Raw genomic sequence first — 24,257 nt, 5'->3', positions numbered from 1 at the left:
CAGAGGGACATGGAAGCATTTTCAAGGTAACACAATTTTGCTGAAAGTCTCCATCTGTGACTGGAAGAAAACAGTCTGCTTCTCCTTTTCTTTGATAAAAACATCACTGTTTGATATTTCCTCCTGAGAAACAGGAGCCACGATGAGCATAAACGTCAATCCAGACTGAATTCTCTGACGAAATGATGCTCGGACTGATTGTGAAGCTGATGCGAGCCCTTTTCTGACAAACCATGAAACCTATTAATGAAAAAAGAAATGAATGGCAACAACAACGACAACAACAACTGGGCTCCCTCCCTCAGCACCGTCGGACCGATTCGACTGTTCAGGAAAGCGATCTTTGCTGACCTCTGTCTTTGTGTTTTTCATTTTGGCTTATTCGTCCCCTGACTGCTTCTGTCTATGAAGCTTCAAGTTTATATCTGCTGTCAATATTCTGCACTGGAAGCGTGTTACACATGGGGGGGGGGGGGGGGCAGGTTTCCTCAGGGTGACTTTTTGTTTTGCTTTTTTTAACTAATGCTGTAAAAATAATTTTACCACTACACCTAGGGCAACTATTTGTGTTACTAACGTAGATCTAAAATTAATATGACATCTGCTTCAAATCATCTCACGCTCTCTTTAAAATAACCTAAAAGACGTCAGTGAATGGTGTGTTTCTATCATTACACGCCTGATTTCACCTGAACGTCAAATAAACCCACTGAAACTGTAGCCTTGTTACTCTGATATGTTTATTTAGCACACGTAAACACGCAGTTAACTGCAACAAATTCAGATGTGATTGTCAAAGTTGTTTCAGCATTATGCACGTTTCACTCCATCTTGTTCTCCCGTTTGTTAGATTCTCTCATTGTCGCACTAATTCTCTGACAAATAAAGATCTTGAAACAGCTGGTTTCAATTTAGCCTCTAATACAAATGATCATTTTTCTGAAATGAGTGGTGACTGATTCGGCTCAGCAGAATGTGCAGCTACTAGTCGAGGGTCTTCCTGGTGTTTTTGAAGCCGTTGAACTGATTTCCATTACGGTGCCTTCCTGTAACCTGAAGCTTCCACAGCACGAGCCCAGAAGAACGCAAATGTCGTCGTTCAAATTTTGTTGTTGCTTTGTTCGTCGCGTTTGGTCGGAAGGTGAAGCGAGACGGAATATTTTTTTTGTTTTGTTTTGTTTTTTGTGCTGATTTTAAAATGTCAGCATCAATAATTAACAAAAGACACGTCCAAAGTGAAGCGCAGTGTGTTGTGACACACACAATGGAGTATCTCTGAGAACGTTGTGTGTCTGTGTCCTCAAAACTGGAACAAATCACAGCTTAGATGATGATTACATTATTGCATTACTATTTTCTGGAGGATTTATTATTATCATTATAACAAACTTACTTTTGTGGCAGCTTTCAATCAGCTTTTACAAAAAAAAACCTGCTGATCTTTGAAAGTAAAGTCTGCGCAAATGGAAAGTGTTTTTGACAGTGAAGGGCAGATTGTTCAGTAATGTTAGAGCTAAAACGGTGTAACTGCACAACACGCCGCAGCCCTGTTGTGTCTGTCACCATTACAGGCTTAGCGGGGAATAACAGAATAACTAATTCAGTATGATTGAGTTAGTTATTTGCAATTCAGCCAACAAACCTCAGTTTAGACCAACAAATTCAGTGAAACAAAAAAACCTTTTTGTGTATTCATAATCTCTATAATAAATCAAATTTAGCGGACCTCCGTCTGTAGCTCCACGTTCAACACATGCAAATCTACTGCCCAAGATCCAGGTGCATCGTGGGTAACGTATGTGATGCCTATTTCAACCTTTTTCTTTTACACAAGGGTTCAACAGGGGGAGCAGCTGAATGTTGAAACATTTGGGAAGGACCGCCTGAGCAGAGGCGGGATTCAGGAAAAAAAAAGGAAGAGGAATGATTTCAGACCCGGACACGAGCGTTAGAGTCGCAGGTGGTTATTCCTGGAGTGGAGTGACAAGCGGCAGCTCTGCTTCCTTTGGAAAACATTATACTCACGCCGCCTTTTATAACTGGAGTCAAGAGAAAATTATGCCAATGGGGGTCCGACGGCGGTCCTGTTTAGTGTGTGTTGGTAAGAGAGTGAGAGATATGAGCGGGTCATACAGAAGCCAGGGGGGACTGAGGGGTTCCTGTTTACGAGATAGCATTAAGCTCTGGGTCCCTTCGCCGCCGGCAAGAAAATAGAGAGGGTTTAGAGAGTATAGTCGGGGCTCCCGGAGGCTTTTCTAAAATAGAGATAGGAAGGCTCCCATCACCATCTGCTCCGAGCTGCAGCCGCGTGGCAGCAGATACCCCGGGGTATTAATTGGTGCTGTCAGCCCAGGGAGGCCGTTGATAACTGAGCTGGGAACAGTCTTCCTCCTCCTGCAGTTTAACTAAAACAGCATCGAACAATGTCGGGGCGCGAGGTACTCGCAGGCATTTAGTGTGAAGGGAGCCGGACTGGACTGAGGAAATCTGTCTTGCATCCAGATTGTTTCCACTATATCCACATTTATTTTTAAAAAAAAGCTCTGTGGTGTTACGTTTCATGTAGACTTATTCAAGTAGCTTTGTTTTCTTTTCATCGACCGCAAATGTCACAATGACAACAGTTTGACGTTCTGAGGGAAATGACTAAATTAAATGGCGGTCTTCACATCAACTGAAAGTTGCCTCAGATATTCAGACCATAATATTTATATTTATAATGTCATCATGCTTATAAGGTCAGATGTCATCATAGAGATAGACTCACTTCTCTTATTTGCACTTGATTTGTTTGCACAAATTTCAAAGAAGTCAAAATTACTTTTACAGGATTCATTACCTGGCAGGAAATGTCAAAAAAAAAAGGAAAAATAGCGTGGCGGAATGAATAAATAAATAAAGGGAAGTTGGCAGAAGATCAGTGTCTTCTGCTGCCAGATACGTGATGAATTATAGGAGGGCGGTTCAAACACGCCAAACTCCTTTCAGCGGCGGCGGTCTGTGGCAGCGACAGGAAGTGGTCTCTTGGTACAAAGCGAGTTTACCGTTCTCTCCTCTGATCAGAGGACTTGAGACCTGCAAGGATTAGTACAGTGAGTAGGAAACACAACACAGCACCAACGAGACGCTGATGTTGTACTTCTCTCTCCTGCCTGTAATGAGACTCGGGTTGTGTTTGTGTTGGCGGCGTGAATCAGTCTGAGCTTCCTTCATCCTCGTCCTCGTTTGGTTTGCTCATTATTTATTCTGAAACTGGACACCAAGGGCAAATAAAAAGCACCAAAAAAACTCCGCACTCCACTTCACCGCTCCGCTTGCTATTATTATTGGGTTTTGTTTTTTGTTTTTTTTTTTTTTTTGCATTTTGTTTGTTGCTCTTCCGATTCATCAGTGAGGCCGTTTTCATTCACCCTTTACTGATGGAGAATGAAAGCTGTGAGGGAAGTTAAATTGAATGTAAATTCAGGTTGTTTCTCTGTAGTATCTGTTCCGGCCCCCTTTGACCGTCCCGGCCTCCTTCAGTGTGAACTAAAAAATGGTCAGTGATCTTCAGAAAAGTTGTAAAATAAAAGTTTTTCTGGCTTTCTTCTTCATCCACTTCAACCTTTACTGAGCACCTGAATATTTTATTTTGTTATGCTGTTTTGTTTTTTGTTTTTATTTAATCCCAGCCATTTAAATATTGATGCCAGCTTCTGGCTCCAATCAGTGAATATTAACTTGGGAAATTGGTAAAACCAATAAATGTCACAAAGTGGATGGTGCTGTTAAAGTGTGCAGACATTCAGAAGCACAACAGTGTTGCAGCAGTTTTAGAGCCTGATTTTGATTGAACTTAAAAGCATTTAAGCTTTTTTTTTCCTTTGACTCGTAGTTTTATCAACAAAAAAACATTTTACTGTCTTTTCGGTTTTTCCTTTTTAAGCCTTCATATCTCTGTTGATATTAAAGCAGTCCCCGTTTCTACTTTGTCTTGTTACCACGGTTACGTGTGTCATGGGCGCTGTTCCTCAGTTACAGCTGTTGCCATAGATGCCACCGTTGCTGCAGTTACAGCTGCTGTCATCTTCGCCATGAACAGTCACCATAGTTACATCCGTCACACAAGAATCGCCATGGTTACCGCTGCAACCAACCCCATCATATTCAGTTGCCACGTTGACACCTGCCACCGACTGCAGTTACCATGGTTACCTTGGAACAACAGTGTGTTGTTGAAACTGTCGTCTTCCACATAATTCCTCGTTTCTTTTTGAGGGTTAGTCGTTTTTGTGTTCAGTGGTTACTTTTTGGAATCAGAGAAAAAGGGGCAGGCGTAACGTCGTTCCTTGAAGCTTTTTATGATGAAATTCAGAGCGGACTGCAGCAGTAAAATAGCGCTCATACTTTAACATTACTCTTCATTCACAAGGGCAGGAAGAGGAGGTCACAGGACAAACTGCTCCTCATCGCAGACAGCACATCCAATCCCATCCACGGCAGACTGCAGACGACACACGTCGGTCAGCCGCTCTGCACACTTTGTTTCCACCTTGATCTGTCCGTCACAAGTCGCTTGATCTTTGAATATTCAGCAAAAAGCAAAATCCGTAATCAGCTTTGTCTCCAGTTAGTTATCAGATCTTCCCATGAATTATTGAGAAAGACACACTGCGCTCTGTTTGAGCAACCTGCTGCTTGTTTGTCCGTCGGCCGTCGTCACATCTGGACCTGAACATTTCTGCCACAGCTGCAGTCTCTGTGTTCCATTTATACCAACTATCGCACAAAGCTCCCGCACAATGCTGCTGTTGTCACAAGCTTTAAGGGAACAATGTGATACCACAGCGTGTTCCTAAGCTTCTTAAGCGTATTCTTCCTTTGAGAAGGAATCCTGGAGAGAACCTGGAGCTGCAGCAGTCAGAAGCACACGCATGCGACGCGGGTCAAGTATTTGTCTTCAAACAACAAATTTAAAGAGTGTGACGTGCCACAATCCAACTTTTAATTGGAAACCAACAAACTGTAAACCCTTTTTTTGAATGTTTGTTTTGTTTTTTTCCTTCATCTGATGTTTCGGCAGAGTGATTACGGTTCTCATGGGATTTCTGGGATGTAAGGACTGTTGATCTAACCGGGGAAAACAGTGAAATAAACATCTTCAGCGAACGCTGTGTGGGTGATCTACTTTCCTGTCTTTTGTTTTGTATTGTGTTTGCTTGGGTTATTGTGTAAAATCTTTGTATGCGTTTTTTTGTTTTTTTTACATAGAGAAATGTATGCAGATTATGCTGTGGAGAAAACAAGTCATCTAAAAATACTCTGTTGAGGAAAACATCCTTCCTTTCTCACCAACTTCAGAAATGAATACTGTCTGTAAACTGGAATTTATGCAGTTTAACTGGAACCTTCTCTGGCCTGAATGGTCGAGAAGGGTTAGGGTTTAGGTTTCAGATTTGCCAAATGCTATAACAGATAGATAAACTGTTGGCTCTTGCAATTTAGCTGTATAGCATTTTTTGGGAGCCATGTTTGAAGGGCTTTGAAGCTCAGATCGGGCAGCTCCGCCATCGCTGCACTGGCATCATCTTTAGTTTATTTATTAATGGAAGAAATTAGCAACAGAGCCTTGAAACGGGTTTATTTCTGCTGTAAAGTCGGACGTTTTAACAGGAGACTCCTGCTGTGGCCCAAAAACTGGCCATCGGAGGATCTTCAGCGTTCTTCAGCTGCTGTGCTGCTGCTGTTACGCTGATGGACAGACGAACGCAGTGACATTCAAAGGAACACAGCAACGTCTCCAAAGGTACAGCGAAAAAGAAAACCACAAGCAAACAAACAAAATCTCACGATCTTAGTGGTGAGAGATTTTTTTTTTCAGTACTCTAAGTCTGCGTGAGATCACACATCCTCGCTGCTTTCCTCTGACCTGCACTTTGTCCTTGTTTGCTGTCCGCGACGGGAAACTTTGGGAAGGAAGCCTGCTGGCTGCTGCTGAAAATGTGAGACTGGAGAAATGTACTGAACGCAATCGTGACTCAGCCCTGAGTCATATTTAACCTCCGCAGGACTGAGGTGGAAAGTGTCGCTCGTTGAGCAGAAGCTTTAGTGGAACCTGTTTGTTTGGAGGACAGGGGGGCATACCTCTCCAGAAAAACCCACAGTTTACTCAGCGATGGTTAACGGCGCAGGTGGTGGTGTCGGTTAACGAGACCCCGGGGAGGACGAACTCGGTGCAACATCACATATTTGTCTGCGCACTTAAGAGTCGAGCAAACCCGCCGTGTAATTACTTTACGTGCTCCGTTTGAATTAAACGGACTCGACGTTGGATCATCAGTTCGTCCAAAATGTCCTACTTAACATGAGCTCAGGGGAAACGAGCTAATAGGGAGACCAGCAGTGAAGGCTGTCGCTCAAGGGCAATTCAGAGTCGCGAAAAAGGGTTAATAATGTGGCTGGAATTTATTAAAGTGATGTGATGTTATGAGAGTTTGGAGGAGAAGTAGTCTGGAACCGAACAGTAAGAGGTTTGGACTTTGATGGAGTGCGTTTGAAACATCTGTGTGACTGCACAGAGAGAAAATGTTCTTGTCTAAAGGGGACAATATGCTACGTTTTTATATGAGAAACTCTTTCTATTAAGTAAGAAAGAGAGAATTTAAAGGCTTTAACGTCCCACTCATTCTTATGTATAGCTCAGCTGGCAGTTGATGTCGGACTCCCTGACTCATTCATATCATTGTGTTCTGACTGGCTGGGGACTGTCAGTCATTTAAAGCAAGAAAACAACGGTTGTCAAACCGCATCATTTTTGTATTCTTCGTTTACAGCTTAAACCTTTTTTGTTTTTCTTTCTTTCCGGTGGTGTTCGTTCATGCGAGTGGTAAGAATCACATCCATGAAACTGTCACCATGCGGAGGTGTCGGTACATTTGCAAAAGCAAAAGTTCAAGTTCTGCTGTCGAAGAAGACCTCACACTATTTATAAAACATTAAAAAGATCTGTATTTATGTGGCCTGCTCATGGAAAAGTGTGCAAAAAAAAAAAAAAAAGGAAGAAAATCAAACTCAACTCTTCTGTTTCTTATTTCGATATTATGCTGATTCATGCAGAGCAATGTTTGCGAATTTTCACTCCACGTTTGGTCTCCACCACCTCCGGAGGGAACTATCCGGTTCTTTAGCTGCTAAATGTTCAGTAGCTGCTCTCTCTAACTGCATCTGTCTGCTTTCCGCTGAGGAGCTAATGGACGATGGCTTTCTTACAGATGTTTGTCTGGAAACGGCTACCTGCTGCGATGAAAAAAGTGACGCACTGCGACTGAACCAAAAGAGCAAAGTCGTGTCCAGACGGATAAACAACGAGCCGAAACTCACTGTAAAGCCCCACAAAGCCGAGGGGGAGCTGCAGATTCGCCTCAGACGCACCGGCATTTCATATTGTTATTATAAAAATGCATAAAAATCACAGAAAACAAACACACCACTTAAAAATAAATCTGTTAAACATTTCAGATGGTCCTTGACAAATTTAAAAAACAATCAAAAAAAAAAAAAAGCAGCATTAAGCAGAGAAAGAAAGAGGACGGAAGACGAGGGCAGAATGAAAAGAGGCTTCATCAGAAAGAGAGAGGCTGGTGCATAAAGAGCAGGAGCGATGGAGAGATACTGTAGCATGAAAGCAAATCAACACTGAAAGAAGGCAGAGATGTGCAAGAAAGCCAATGGGGTGAGACAAAAATCCCAGAAGCCTTTGCTGCCTTCTGCCTCTGCCCTTTCGCATGACCGTAACAAACACGTCTTGTACTCCGCTTAACGGGGACGAAATTTTGATTTCAGAGGTTAGCTTGAGTAGGGGGGCGGGGCTTGTGGGCGGTCTAAAGGGAAACAGGCGAGCGGCCATTTTCCGCTTGGACCGATAATGTTACTTGTTTTCATTTTTAAGCTTTGCTATACGTCAACGCCGCCTGCTAATTAACCCCGAAAGGCCTGCTGGGTATTCTTCCGATCAAAGGGAAGATTTGTGGGGGCGGGATGGAGTCTGAACGTGCCTGGGCATGTTCTTTGAATTGCCCCTCTGACCTGGGACTTGGAGGTTTGTCTAAAGGATTCTTCTTCTTTTGTTTCCTGTTTCAAATCATAAACAGGAAACAGGAAAAACACTCATAAGTCATGAGTGTCTTTCTGATCTGATCCTCGTTTTTTTGGGGTTTGAGAACTAAAGCTCCTTATTAAAGTTTGGAAGAGATCCCCGTTGCGTGGTAAGAAAATCACTGAAAAGGGGAAATCATCTGTTTGCAAACTCATTTTTGTTCAGAGACAGCGAGCTCATCTTGTACCAGATATCAGTTTCCACCATCCAGCCGTGACCTTAGCACAACTTTGGCGACGCTGTCGTCGTCGTGAACTGAGGTAAAATCCGCGACTCACGTTTAAATGCGACAATCGTTTGGTACTTTGTCAACATTGTTGCATTGTAATATATTCAATCAGGCTTTTTTAGACACACAGAGACACTCAAATGAGTGTAATTGCGGTATTTTCCAGCGTGTATTGTTAAATAAAATATATTGAAAATATAGGAAAATATCCTGAGCTTGTCTCAGACACAGACCTCATTTGATTGGATATTTAAAAAAAAAAAAAAAAAAAAAAAAGACAACAGCTGGAGGACAAGAAAACTGAAAATTGTGCACAGTTTCAATACAGCACGCTACAAAAACAGGCCAGGGAGTTGATGTTTGTTTATACAAAACGGACGATAGCAGTCACATGTACTAAACTAGACCTACAAAGATAAACCTGTGAATAAAAGACTAAATGAAATATTTCCCTCCACGTGTAATGAATCTAGACTATAAAGTTTCCTGTGTTGTGTTTCAAACAAACTTTGTCAGTCAATAAACGAGTGAGTCACTAATAATCAACCTTCAAACTACAGAGAGAAAGTTCAGAGAGAAAACGCCTGGATATAAATATTTTATATCTCATGTTACAAAAAACAATGTTGAGAAAATAACAGTACTGTTTTCATGAAGATCACAAGCCAAATTGTGTTTTACAGCTCAATGATTATTGATGAATTCATTTCATGAAGATTGAGGTGTGTTTTATCGGCGACTCATCGGTTCGATTTCCATCTTTTATGAAGCGTGCTTTTGGCCATCATTGTCTGAACGTAGCTAGAGGAGAAGTCAGATGTGCTACAGAGAAGGAAAGTTATCGCTTTTCAAATTCTCAGATGGACCTGAGTCAGACTTCAGGCCTGTTCATGCTGTAAAGCATAATTAAATAGCATTTTTTAGAAGTAGGACAAAGCAGTTTTGAACGGTGCTCTAATGTGAGAAATTCAAATTTATTGAAGCAGCAAGGCCGCAGAAGAAAACTTTCCTGCTTTAAAGTCTTTAGAGAACTCTTTGGAAGCCAAACACTTTGTGTAAGCGGCGCCTCTGCAGCTGCTCCCATTTAAACTGCTCGGGTTGTTTAGCATTTCGCTCCATAATGTTTCCGCCACGAGAACAGTGAGAAGAAGCGTCGCAGTGAAATGTGCTGCTGTTTCACTAAACCGCGAGCCGCCCTGCTGTCTCCGTGATTGTCTGAATGAATTTGCATCTTTCCCTCTCATTGTCATCAAGCGTATTTAAGTTCATCATCACACAGACTCAGCTTTTATCATTATTATTATTATTATTATTACTTTAAGTCTGGATGGCTTTGACGGGCAGTTGAACTCTACTGGACTCCGTCTGGATTGTGCAAACAAATTGAGAAGCAGCTTCATCTGCATCAAGTGCCTGAATATCTTTTATGGGTCAGAAATGATAGGTCATAAATCATATGTTGATTTTATCCATTGATGTTTGGAGTGCTCACTGTACAGTCCTTGGAAGTCCTGAAAGTGCTCAATAAATAAGATTTATTGTTATTATTATTATTATTAAAATTGTACAGAGCGACGGCTCAAAGGTAGGGCCTTCGATCTGTGCGTCTTTGTGTGTCTGTGTGTGTTGGGATGACTACTTTCTGTGTGCCACTATAATCTAATTCAAGTCACATATATTAGCCCATTACGACAGAATTTTACTGCTATCCTTTTTGTTTCTGAATAAACATCCCATAATTATCACTGGGAAAAACTTGAATTCAGCTCAGATGTACCTTTTATTTTAAACAGGGATCTTAAAAAAATATATATCAAAATGTATTTAATTGGCTTTTATGTCATTGTTGGGAATGTATACAGGTGAGAGTCACACATCTAAATGTGAAACACGATAGTGAGTAAGCAAGGAAATAAATAAGTGAAGTAAATGTTTGTCTGGATTTTCTTCAGTCTTCCTGATACTTCATTTTGTCCTCCAACAGGCCTCCAATCTATCTGATGAATCATTCACCACAAAGGGAGTCATAATTTAAAATATAATCCATATTGGGTTGCTGTAATTTACCAGCTGCAACAATAATCTGTCTGATTTACACACTGCGTTTCAACATCTATTTACATAAAAGATCTGCTGTATTTTCCTCCCTGCTGTTTTTCAATCTAGTTTTAAAAGTTGTCTGTCTGTGTCACACGGTTTTATCTACCCGAACTGGATGTTTTTACCTTAATGAGGCAAATGCAATCAGAATCTGAATTTTTTTTCCATAATCGTTATGCCACGTGCAATCAAGGTATGCTAGATAAATGCAAGTGATTAAAAAAAATAAAAAATAAAGCAGCAATAATAAAATAAGAAGTAGTAATGGAAACAGAAAGAACCCTAATCTTTAATAATATAAAAGTAGGATAAAGGATAAATTCAGATTAGTGCAAACGTCTCTTCTCTTCGACGCCTTCATTTCTCATCGCCCGACCTTCCTTCATAAAGTTCGGGAGTCAAATGTCGTCCAAACTTTGACCTCCGCATTCACTGACCTGCACATCTGATCTGCGCAATTCAAACTCTGCTTTGTCAGAGGCCCGTTGTGGAGGCGCCTCGGTCACAGACTGCCATGTCCGGTATTTAATGAAAAAGGGCTGCCACGCTCTGCCGTTATTGGCAGACCGATCCAGCGGTCGGCAATAATCCCGTTATCGTGCTCGAATTGAATGCGAACTGCTGCTGTTTTTAGAGTTCACGACTTTGGATAGGCTCAGGTTTCACTCCCTCGGGCTTCGCCGCCAACTGGGAGAACAGCACTCTGATAGAATGGCTGTAAGAGTCAGGACGCCCCCCCACAGTTGTTTTGTGCTGGCCAACAGGCCGTAGAATAAACTAAAACTCATGTGAAGGAAGATATCATGTTGCATCCAAATAAAACACAGGAAGGTGATGTGGATGTAGATTTATTCATCCACTTCACTTTATTATTTAAATTTTCTGCTGCTTCTACTGGTGCATTTCAAAAGTTCAAAAATTCTAAACCCCTGAAAACAGACGCGCGTCAGAGCCGTGATTCTCAGTCTGGTTCGTCTCAGTGACTGTCTTCTCTGCCCGTCTCCGTCTCTCTCAGGTCAGGAGCGCATCGGCATCGACTCCAAGTACGAGCAGGAGGGGAAGGTCCAGTTTGTGATCGACGCGGTGTACGCCATGGCCCACGCCCTCCACAACATGCAGAGGGACCTGTGCCCGGAGAACTCCGGCATCTGCCCCGAGATGGACCTGGCCGGAGGGAAGAAACTGCTCAAGTACATCCGCAGCGTCAGCTTCAACGGTGAGTGGACTGATGGGCGCCGACTTCCTGCGGGTCATAAAAACCTCCCTCGCTCCAAGGCTGGAATGCACGAGCAAATCTCTGCGAGTTGAGCAGCTTCAGATGGGAGGAAATGAAAACCAAACCCCAGCAGCAAACTAACCGTGCTCATAAAAACACTGCCGGTTATGAAAGTCCATAAAAGTTTAGATTGGCTCACAAAAATTGCTTCTGTATGAAGGTTTTTCTTTTTTTCTTTTTTTTTTTATTCAGCATCATCATCATGTTATTTTTATATTTTATGAAGGTTTTCATCCATCCGTTTTTTTTTGTTTTTTTTTATGTAATCGTATCTAAACACCTTAATGCAGACTGAAGTGTAGGTCGGGGTCCGGGCTCTGTTTTGGGACTCAGCACAGAGTGAATGAAAAACAAGGCCATTTATAGCTGCACATTACTGTTTCCTCTCACAGTGATGCCACTGAGTTATGTAACACGCACACAAAAAAATAAATAAATAAATAAAAACTAAAGGATTGGTTTTAAGGGAAATCTACTTTATACTAGAAGATGCAGAACTTGAAGAGTCCTGGTGTGCGAGGCTAAATTTAAAGAGGTTCCCAATTTGAAACGCATAAAACGACATTTCTTGCATCCCTGAAATTTTAAACACAAACGCACAATCACCTGTCGCACTGTCTCCCACGGGAGCACCGACACTTTCCTTGGTTTACACGGCGGCTGCCTTCCAGCTCTCTCCTTCTCCGCTGAGTCTGTGTAAGTGCTCGAGTGTTTCCAGGATAGGATTTCCAAACAGAAAGGCGAAATCGGCTTTTGTTATTCCATTTGAGAAAGGTACAGATATTTGTTTTTGTTCAGGCCGTGGTGTTGGAGTTAGTGCTGGAGCCGATGGGCTGAGGTCACGGCCCTGTTGGACAGAGTAAATCTGAGTGATTGGCAGAACTTGTGCTTTTATCTGATCCCACTGACTTTTATTTGTTGATGGGTAAAGAAGGAAAAAAGCTCAAGGTCTGCAAATATTTTGTTTCATGTGATAACATCTCCGGTTTCCTAAATGCCAGCATTTCTGTGAGCAGGACACAAAGCTGGGTCTCAAAGTGCGTCTCTGCTGGCGTGAAGAGAATACAGGACATTCATTGAGTCTTGGAGACATGGAGACGTTTTCTGTTCCTGTTCCCTTTCCCCTTTTTCTTCCCATTCCTGCTCTGATGTACGCTCCCGTTACTCCTGCTCCTCTTCTGCAGGTAGATGTCATTACTTAGTTCTGACCTCCTTTCTGCAAAATATTTAACGAAAAAAAGTTTTAGTTTGTTTTTGTTTGGGTTGTTTTTTTTTGTTTGTTTTATTTTTCAGTCCATTAATCAAATTAAAATTTGAATCACGTATTGGTGATTGACTGGTTAGTGTGCCCGCCAAGTTCGCAGGGTCCTGAGTTCGACATAAAAAGCAAAAAAAAATAAATTAAATAGGCAACCTATGAGGTGCTCTTCCGCATTGCCCCGTGCATGAACTCCCCTAAAACATCAGATCACAATAGACATATTTACCAGTTCAGTCATCTGTACAGGCTGCCAGTCCATCACAGGGCTGACCAATCTGGTAAAACTGGTGATTAACTAGTTTTAAATACAGTACGGCGTTGAGTTGCTTATTATTCTTTCAACAATAAAAAAAAAAAGAAAGAAAAAAGTATAAGCTGAAATTGGGTCACAGTTTTGCCTGAAGCGACGGGCCTGTATGGAACTGAACTAGTTTCTACTACGAGAGAGGCTTTGAACTGCACGCACACTGCTGGCCTGAAAATGTGCAGGACCATGCAGAGGGCTGAGTAAATGTAGTAAAATATGCACATCCTGATTTCATTCATTATTCCTGTAAAATGGACAAAAACCAATTGGAAAGGTGACAAAAAAACAAACAAGAGCTTAAAACATGCAGTGTTGAGTGATGCACTGATCTCATTTTCAGTCATAGTAAACATTCATATTGTATGAATGTACAAAACCAACAGGTTAAATTCAAAAGAACACTTAAGATAACGATCAAGTGAGACCAAATTAGCCCAAATTAAACACAATGTGGAAAGTGAAGTTTGACAATAAGAGTTTCTTGGTTTAAGATGGAGGAGCTGCCTCAGCGGAGTCCTTGTGGGAACAATAAAAACTTCTTCACAAAAGGAAAAAGGGACAGAGGCAGCACGGAGGACGTGGCAGTTCTTGTTGGGACGTGAAATAAAGAATCGGTGATGTGGGACGAACCCCTGATCAGACGGAGCTGGTGTGGAAGTCTATACTTTAGAAAATAAACAAGCCACTAACTTACACCTCGTGTAACTTTGCCCTCTTTCCTTCCGATGTTCATCCCATTTTTAGCAGTTCTCTTTGACTAACAACGCTGGACCAAAAGCGTGACTTAAAAATAAAAACTTCATGTTAATTAATAGGAACTAGGTTTTTTTGGAAATCTCTCTTTTACAGCTAATTTAGTGTTGAAAGCGGACAATTAAACCAATAATAGGAGGTTAACACGAATAAATAATAGTAATCTATCAGCCAACTGTTCCTGCAGCTTAATAAGGAAAGAAGATTTCCAAGCGATGTGTCCAAGCGGCTGCAAACTTTGTCATCTCCACCGCAAAGTTGTCCAATTAATCCCGAAGAAGTTGTAATCCGCTGGAGATCCTTTTCCCGTGCACTGACAGAACAGATGTTATAAGGTGGGGTGATAAATGATCCAGGCCTTAAAGGGCCAATAATTAAGACTTTTATTGCCTCATAGCACAAAATGACGGCTCCCCTCGAAGTCGGAGGCAGGTGGTGAGATTTCTGGCTTTTTAAAATTTACTTTCCATCCAGTTCGCTGCTTAGGAACATAAACTGCCCGAGGAATTAAATCAACCTCCTCTTCTTTTCATACATCCAATAATGGAAGACAGAGGGACTGTCGTGAGTGGAGCAGTTGGCCTCGGAAAACATTTCATCCTGCTGCCAAAATGCAAATGAAATGCAGTGTTATTATAATGGTATTCTGCAGCATGATATTATTGTCTTTACTCTGGCTGCCTTGAGCTGAGGAGGGGGAGGGGGGCCGGAGAGGAGCGGTGTTTCTTCATAGTGTGTGTTTTTTGTGTTTGTTTTTTTAAAGGGATACTCCCGGTAGTCGCCATTACGGGCCGATGGGAGGTTCATTTCCTCTTTAACGGATCGGCAAGGTCACTCTTCCTCTTCACTCTCAGCATCGTTTTTTGTTTTTTTTGCAGCAGCAGCAGCAGCAGGCTGATGTTGTTTGCTGTTTGGAAAAAAACAGCTGGATATAGCAAAACATTTTGCAGCTTAAGAGACAGACATGTCCCTCAGGACGTGGTGTGGACCAAACACGGAGCTAAAAGAGTAGGAGAACAGTGAGCATCCCCTCAGAGGAAAGATTCAGTTAGTGCAGTTACCGAGAAGCGCTGTCGGTTCCAAAGGTGCCATATTGAAAATAATTTGGGAGTCGCATTTAAATCGAAGAAAAGCAGAAACACAACGTTAAGAAACAACGTGATGAGGGGGAATCAGTTAAATGCGGCATTGTTCAGATTCTGATTCAGATTTTTTTCCTCCACAAAGAAAATTGGAATGCGTTTGTCATGTTTGTGAATCTAATATCTGGGGCACTGGATTAAAATTCCCCACCTTAAAACCATGAACCAGATTACCAGATCCTGGACCGAGAGCAACGGAACAGTTAAACCTGCGTTCTATCTAATGATAGACTCCACTGTTGGTAAAAATAAATCTGATGTGTATTGAAATCTATGGGAAAGTTTTATTTACTGAAAACTGGGATGGAGTACAGACCGCCACCTCTCAAAATATGGTATAAAATGTTCCTTCATGAGGCAATTTTTCTAAATCAGCGTGCAAATGTCTCAACGAAAACAAACAGTAAAAAGGCAAACAGCAGGAATGAAAGGAAAGAACTGAAGAATGAACTAAAATATACATTTACACTGTACACATATGAATGCATTCATGTCTTCACTTATAAATACATAAATACATTTAATTAAATTATTCTAACCTGAAGGAAAATGTGGCTTAAATATTGAACATGTCATGAACGTAATGCTCATTATAGTGACTAATTAGCTACTTGTGTAAATATTATATTAGTCCATTTTCATAATGATCCACTTGCCTTTTTTTTTTTTTTTTTTTTTTTACCTGTCGTATTCATTAAATTATTTCCATAGTTTCTTGGTTTTAACGCATGAGACAGAGCCTGCATGAGAAATCTGCCCCTCCAGAGAGACATTCTATCAGGTAATTAGCAAAGCTCGCAGTAAACTAATTTAAAATGGATTTGGCAGTTGAACTGTTCACTCAACATTTATTCGAGTCTTAATAATTGCAATGAAAGGAGACAGAGAGAGAGAGAGTGGTGAAAGATGAAGACTCAGCATTTCTGCAATTTCAGCAGAGTTAGCATCGGTATGTTTTCTGCCAGCTTCTCTCAAGAAACAGATAATAATATAATATTTCTGATATAAGATTTCATTAATGCATTTCCATAAAAAGTAGGATAGCCAAAAAAAAAAAAAAATCACAGGTAAATTCACAGATTCCTGAGACGGACCATTTCTTTCTTTTTGTTTTTTCCCCCGTTCCCTTTTTGGAGCAAACGTGAGCCAAATATCGACTGAGAAACAAAATCTCTTTTATATCAAGAGTTTGCCTTTGGTATCTATTAACCCCGAGAATCGATCTGAAGCAGCCGTCTGGTCACGGGAGGAATGACTAATTGAGCTGCTCGAATCCAAACAGAGACCGAAGAGACACTTTAAGATCCCTGCAGCTCAGAACGTTTTTTTCAAATCCAGAATCTATCGGTTTTCCGATCTCACTCATGTAGAGCAGTGATTTAAAAACAATCTGTTTTACTGAGGGAATAATAGGCAATCAAATGTTTGATATCAAGAGGGAGAAACTTCTATTTGTGTCAGAATATTTCTTTTTCCTGACGCATTGACACACACACACACACACACACACCTGACTGCGTTTGTGTACTTACTTTTCTTTTTCCTTGTGCCTGTTATTCTTTTTCGGAATACTTTTGATTCAATTCTGACGTAAAATAGCACCTCAATTTGTTTCCTCCATGTATGTCACCGACTCACGCTCCATTTTAACCGCTGCTAACAACCACATCCTTCGTAAAAGCTCTTCCACTCCACATTTAAACCATCATCTTCTCCATCTTCCTCCTCCAGAGCAACACGGGCCAGTTCGCTTCTCCTTCCATTCCCCCCCTCTTTTTTTTTATGATTTATACCTTTTAATCCAGATAAGTACTTCATTTCCTGGAAGTTAATTGCTTTCAATTTTTATAGGCCTGGATCAGATTTGAGGATTAGAATATGAGCAGCGCTTCTACCTCAGAAGACAGGATGACGCCGCTGAGTAAAGTTTCTTTAGCAGGCCGCTCCGCTGCTTCGGATTTGAGATGCTTTTCAGAGAAGTCGCTTTAAAAAAAAAAAGTAAAGACATTCTGAATTGTGGGCTTTATAGTTGTTGTTTTTTTTGTCGTTAAAAAATTTGTTAAAAGGTGAGAGGCAGATAAACAACTGAGAGCTCAACTCACAGCATATTAACTGAAACTGCACAACCTGAGTTAATTATACGTCACTCAATAAAGACTCCGTTAACTTTAATATAAGCTTGTAAAACACAAATATAATCACAATAACCATAAAGGCCACGGCTTGTTAGAAACCGCAGATTCTCTAGGTTGAGTCTGTGAAGCAATAACACACTGAATTCAATGGGATTTTGGAAAGTAAACACTTTAATCTGCTTTATTTATAACACAAACCATCTGACAGCATGTTTTGCAAACGCACGCTGCACAAAACCGAGCGCAGAAATGGGCTGCATATGGCGCGGATCGCAATAGAAGCTCTGTTTTGTCAGAGCTACTCGCAGCACGTTTGCGTATTTGTCTTCGTTGTGGGCGCTCAGGGCCACCGTCCGTGTCGTCAACCTCTCACAGACCAATTGCACAAGAGCACAAAAGTTTCCTCCGCTGTATTGAAGAAGAAGAAGAAGTCCCTTCGGGAGCAGATTAAACTGCTCCGCTGCAGCAGCAACAGCAGGATAACTGGTTTACACCTGCAGTGATATCCTTACAGAGGCAGAAGGTTTAGATTGACTGTAACCACGAGTCATTTGTGCTCTCCACCTTTATACTGCAGACAGGACCGGCCTGATAAAACCCGGCAGGCATTCATTTCTCTTTTCCCCTCCAGACTTGATGCAAACTTCCTTTCACTTTGTGTTTTGTTGATTGTAACTTAACAAGGATCAAATTGAGCAAAGAAGAAAGAAATTTTGAACTTATCTGGAACTTATGTTTAGAGAGTGGTGAATCAGCGCCATGAAAAGACATGGCATGAATCTGAATTTAGTCTTTGAGCAGCCACAGACCATAATGCCAATGTGACATTTGCTTTATCTTTTTCTCTGTCGCAAATCAACAACAACAACAACAACAACAACAACAACAACAACAACAAAAATCCTGGTCTTTATGTAAGGCTGTCACGCCGCTTCAGTCCACTGATGTTGTCTTCTGTTTAAGAAAAAAAAAAAAAAAAAATCTGATTCTGTGGCTCATGAGGAATTTGGCACAAAAGAATGAACAAAATTGAGTATTTATACAACAAAATATCTCCTTCTAAAAAATAAAATGACACATGGCTGAGGTGGAAAAAATAAAAATAAAGGAGTGTTAAAACAGCTAATGGCTGAACAGGATCAGACCGCACCAACACACACACACATACACACACGCCTTCTCATTCAGCTGTGGATAACAAAGTCATACCCGCAAACACGCGAATACACACATGGATTCTAAACTGTTGCATTGATGAATGACACACACACACACACATTCAAATAAGATCAATTCATGGCCGCCTCGCAGCACGCGTCATTCTACACTTAACCTAACATGATGAAGATTAAAAAAATAAATAAATAAAGGCCTTCAGGTGGAAATGGAAACGCGGCAAAAATGATGAGTAAGAAGGGAAGAAGTCCGTTTTAAAGTTCAAGAAGGGAAAAAGTAATCGATTATCTGTAAAGTAAACAAACAAAGAAACCCACAGCCGTTCCTAACTGGCTCTTTGGAGTTCATACTGAGGAGGCCGCTTTCACTCCCTCCCCTCCATTTCTGATCCTGTCTCTGTCCGTCTTCCTCCATTTCACCCTAAATTGAATGCATGAAATGACTTGAAAGGGCCCCCCCACCCCCACCAGCTTCACCCCTGGCTGCAGAGACCAAACCCTCAGAGATTGGCTGGTGGATGTATATGTTATGTAAGTACAGCAAAGTGAAACAGACTTCATGAATTAACAACGACCTAAATGAAGGAGGAAGGGAAGAAAACTCCAGATGAGGCTCAAACCTTCTTCACATGAAACGAGCAGAAATGTCAGGCTTCCATCACGTTTTCTGCCATTTGACCTTTGACCTGATCTCTCATCTTAATGAGAGGAACTAATATGAATGAAGAGCAGTTTGATGTGGTGTGAGCACCACAGTGTAGTTTGATTGATGGATGAATGGATTGACTGATTTTATTGGCTGCTTGTCCTCCGCAGGGAGTGCCGGCACTTCAGTGACATTCAACCGCAACGGTGACGCTCCCGGACGCTACGATCTGTTTCAGTACCAGTGGAATAACATCAGCGGACCGGGTTACCGGGTCATCGGACAGTGGATGGAGAACCTGCAGCTGAATGTGAGTGAATCGCACGGCAGCACTGAGTTTCTGTACACAAACCGCCGGGGCACAAAACGTAATGGCAACATACTTACTTTACTTTACTGATTCATAGTCGCTTTAGCTCTGAAGAAGAACTTGTGGGGAGGGTGAGGAGTCAGTGAGCGTTTTGGGCTTGGCTCGTTCACAGCACATTTTGCATGTTTGAAAAAAGGCCCACTGGTCTGTGAACGGCCTTAAGATTGGTCCACTAAATCAATAAATGAACCCTAATTAAAAGAATTTTCATCACTTTGTGTTGAAGAAAAGTCTGAGACCAAAAAGGAAATAAATCAAGTGAGAAGTAGGGCCATTTTCCCATAGATTTCAATCCAATCTGAGCAGCAGCCCCCCTCGAGGGTCATTGTCCACAGAAGCCTTGCTGAACCAGATTAGCCTCTGAATTGGGAATGTTTTAAGGTCACGCTTTCGATCTGAAGCGGCTGCAGAAGCAGGACGCAGCCGGACTGTGAGTCCATCCAACCGTCTCAGTAAATCCCACTGCAGGACAGAAAGGGAGCTCCAGGTCATCTGTCCGTCCCTGCGACCTCCTGATTGGAGGCTTGTTCAGGACTGACGGTCGGCGCAGATAATCTGACGGAGTGAGAACTGCTCAGATTTATGAAGCCCTTTGAGCCGGGGCCCAGCAGAGCAGAGGCAAACATGACCACAATGAGGAGATGTGTTGGATCACAGCGCACAAAACGACTGTACGGTGGCCCATCAGAAAACACAAGCACAACAAATACTCACTGCACAACCAAATCCAGAACTGTATTCCCGATACGCACAACACAGCAAAATGCAGATATCTGCTACAGCCTCACACAATGCAAATGCGTAAATATACACAAGTCCACGAGGGACACACTAAAGTGATGGACCGAGCACTTGTTGTTCAACATTTTGTGAATTTTCAAGTTTGTATATCTGCTTGTGTTGCGTGCATTTGCATTTAAAGTGTCATCATATTAATGATGATCTCATCTGAACGTTCTCGTGTTGTATCACTTTTTCTTGTGTTAAGCGGAGCAGCAGTTTGAGCTCTTCGGGCCACCGTACTTTAGTCGTGCAGCCATTTAGAAACAACCCAACAGCTGCTGTTTGTGTTGAGGATGAGATCTGACACTGCCAGCAGATTGTTGTCATCATAGTCTTTTTTTTTTCTTTTTTTTTTTTATGGCATTCGTGGTTTCCAGATGATGAACCGTAATGTTAGCATTAGCTCTTAATAGCTTCTGTTTATTTATTCCACAGAAATGAAAATGAAGCAGAATAAATGGATGTTTGAATTATTCTGAACTTTTTGAGTGAACATAATGAAACTTTTGCTTGACGAGGAAGCGAAACTTTCTTAAACTGCTAATAAACGCAAATAAACTGACGACAAACGCCGACCTAAAGACACAACGGATCTCATGAAGGTGAGATCTGGATTGCAAATGTTTTTAAAAATGTTTTTAAAAACCCAAAAGGGATCTCAGGACAGCAGCTTGTGAACGGCATAATGAAACACATCCAAACGAGCAGCGATGTTGAATTATTAACTGGAGTTAGAACAGGCACCGAGCTCTTCAGTCGAGCTGAGTCACAGTGCTGCTAACAGCTAAAAAAAAAAATGTCTCCAGCTGAGTTCATCGGAGTCTCTGACAGGTTTGGAGATGAGTGTGAGTCTGATCGCAGCAAGAATTTACACTGTGTTGAATCAGAGGTGATCACTGACGCCTTTGAGTTTTTACATTTCGACGTGTGCATTAATAAATGTCCATCAAATGAACAAGAGTGTCGACGAATAGAAACGGATTGTTTTGATACGAGCAGATAAGCTGCAGAAAAGGAACTTCGATATTTTCCAATTACACATTTGCCTCCCTCCCTTCCTTCCCACAGGAATATTCAGCAAAATGCACTCTACATTTTACATCTCTGCCATCCATCAAATGTAAAACATCAACAATTCTCTGTCAAATAACGTTGTTTAGGACTTAACACAAAGTTCAGACTTTGCCTTCAGTGTTAAGAATAGAAAGAAAAACCGCTCGCAGCCAAATCACGCCGAAGCATCTGACAGGTGTGGAGACTGGATACAGATGGGCCGAAATGTAAGCAAAAGGGCCAAATAAACACACAGCTCAAGTTGAATATTTATATTCAGCGAGGTTTATTCTTCATTTCTGGCCAAGTATATTTTTCTCCACCATTTATAATACGTATGTGTATATGGGACACCACTCAACCTCGAGCGTTGATGCTTATCTCGTGTTAGTAAAGTGGAAAATGAATAAATGTGGCTGTTTGCTCCAATAAATACTCGAACTTCCAACCATCATTAGATTGATATCTGAGGATAAATTACTGTTTACTGTTTCCTACTGCTGTGATTGTGTAATGGGCATCTGTAGTTTCCACACACACATTGAAGACGCTCCTATCTCGCTGTAATACTGCAGTGACTAATGAAAGACCTCAAGATGATGTCACCGGTCAGAGATTTCCAAGTCAAAGGCTGGAGGTCAAGCTAGCGTCAAGAGAAAGTAACCTGTAAGAAGACAGTAAATTAGGAAAAAAAAAAAAAAACGAAAACAAAACTGGAACGATTTTCTGAGATCAGACTTAAGGTTCGAAAAAGTCGATTTGGCTTCCTTCCTCCATCTCGCAGATTCCCACAGAGCTGCCCTCAGAAAAGTCCTCCTTCTGCCTCCTCTCCTGTCTGCAGCAGGTGGAAATCAGACATGTTTTCGAACACCGGAGCTGCAGTTTGATCTGCAGCCCCCTCGCTTCTGCATTCAAGGCCATGTCTCTGCTTCTTCACAACACTAAATTATTCACCTCAATAGCCTCCGGTAAGCCAGATGTGGCAGAGCCGTTGCTATTAGGCCTCCCATTATTGCTCCTTTCCCTCTATCCACATAATTCCTTTGTGTGCATTTTGCAGCATGTGTCACTCTCTATACCACTAAAGGGAGCTATTACTGAAAGTATGTGTTTGAGCGTGACAGTCGAACTTAATATGATTTAAATGAGGCGCACGTACGCTGATTTACTCAGGCAATTCTGAGATCAGCCAGCAGAAGAGTAATAAGCATATTTAGAAGATTAGTAACCCGTGTTTGAACTTACTGCTGTTAACAAAGAGGGAAAAACTCCCGGTCCTGAAGCTCTACCTGTTCGGATCCTCGGCGCTCATAATCCTGGAGAACCACAGGGAAAATGTTTCAGCAAACTAAGAGGAATGAAGCCAGCAGTGCTGCCGTTTCTTCTTCTTCTTCTTCTTCTCTTTATTCCGCTCCCTGCTGGCACCGGGCTTTGCTTTGGCTTAACGCACCAATCTGAGTGATTTGGTCTGATGGCTTTCTGTCGTGAGTTTATGTGGCTGTGATCCGCACCAGGACAACCCCCTGCACGACCGCTCTGTCTTTACGACAAATCACATTTAGCGGCGTACACAAACACATACATCTTTAATTTTTCCCAGATAGACTGTGAAATTCGTGCAGGAAAATCCTCCCCCGGTGTGAAATAATGACAGTGGTAAATGCTCGGCGGTATTTTTAGGCCTGATCTCTGCTCATTCCTGAACCGGAGACCTGCAGGAGCTGCTCGGCCTACAGGTGCTGCCAACGGGTGAATGAAATCTATATCAGAGTGTATTACGTTTCACTCGGACTTTAAAGGCAAAATAAATGATTTCTTACTTTCTTACTTACTTTAATCCAGGTCCAAAAGTAACAACCTAGAAATCCAAAGCCTTGTTCTTTATTCGTCCAACCGTCTCAAAAGGCTGAAGTCAAGTTCTTTATTTTTTTTGCGTGTTACTAACGTGTGTCATGTAACATTAGGTCGCACAAACAGCAGGTGGAGTCACGTGTGTGTGTCTTAACTGAGGTTTGCTCTGAGTTGTGGTGGACTGGCTGAAGTCAAACCGTCGGCTTTGTGAAAGTTTGGGAAACCTGCATTGGCAGAAGGCAGAGGGAAAGCGGCAGTGAAGAAAATAAACATCTGAGGATCATCACTGGACCGATCAGCTCCTCCTGTTGTTGTGGTGTGTGTTTGTTTTTGTGTATCTTTTTGAACATATGCAATGCCTCCTGTTATATGTGATGTAAACCTTGCATTTGTATCAGGTTTGAAATTGAGGCGTGGTTAAAGTGAGCGTTTGGAAATGAAGACCTCTACGTTAAAATCTGGCATCTTAAAGAAGAAGATGTCTTTCTTAATGCAACTCTAGGGGAAAAACAAAACAGAAGTTGCGATGGGTGGAGGAGGTAGAGAGGCTATCTGGCCATTTGTAGACGGCTGGATTTGGATTGACAGTCCACAACGTGGAGCGAGAATCAGAGACTCGACTGGACTGAGCAGTAACAGAGTGAGTGCAGCTGGGCAGCGAACAGGAATGGATGGTGACTGTGTGAAATACAAGGTGGCGATTGGAAGTGATGGGACCGGGATGAGCAGAGAGACTGGAAATAAGGCACAAGGAGAAAACCGGTTACAAATAATCCAACCAGCACAAAAAAAAAAAAAAATAGATCGAGTGACCCGAGAATGGCCAAAATGAGACAACGATGTTCACAGCCCGACTGTCAAAGAGCGGTGGTTAGAACCGGTCCCCTCAACACTGTAGCTGATTGAGGATTTAATTACCTGACTGGGGCCAAACAGGAAGAGAACCACTTCCCTGTGTTAGAGTCAGCGGTTCAGCCCAGAAGCCGCCTGTCAGATGAGCTGAGGTTCTCGTGAACTTAACACTGCACACGTCTGCGCCATT

The 24,257-nt window shown here is 41.9% G+C and overlaps 1 protein-coding gene across 1 annotated transcript in view; it reads left to right on the top strand.

Annotated features, from left to right (window-relative positions):
- grm7 (glutamate metabotropic receptor 7) overlaps positions 1–24,257 on the top strand; it is a 205,661-nt gene that overhangs the window by 136,536 nt on the left and 44,868 nt on the right. The window contains exons 6-7 of the mRNA XM_029501966.1: positions 11,479–11,679; positions 19,329–19,468. Of these exons, the coding sequence (XP_029357826.1) occupies positions 11,479–11,679; positions 19,329–19,468 (341 nt within the window). The remainder of the gene's footprint in view (positions 1–11,478; positions 11,680–19,328; positions 19,469–24,257) is intronic.

Source organism: Echeneis naucrates, chromosome 5, assembly GCF_900963305.1.
Source record: "Echeneis naucrates chromosome 5, fEcheNa1.1, whole genome shotgun sequence".
Taxonomy (NCBI): Eukaryota; Metazoa; Chordata; class Actinopteri; order Carangiformes; family Echeneidae; genus Echeneis; species Echeneis naucrates.
This window is presented reverse-complemented; position numbering and strand designations above follow the sequence as displayed.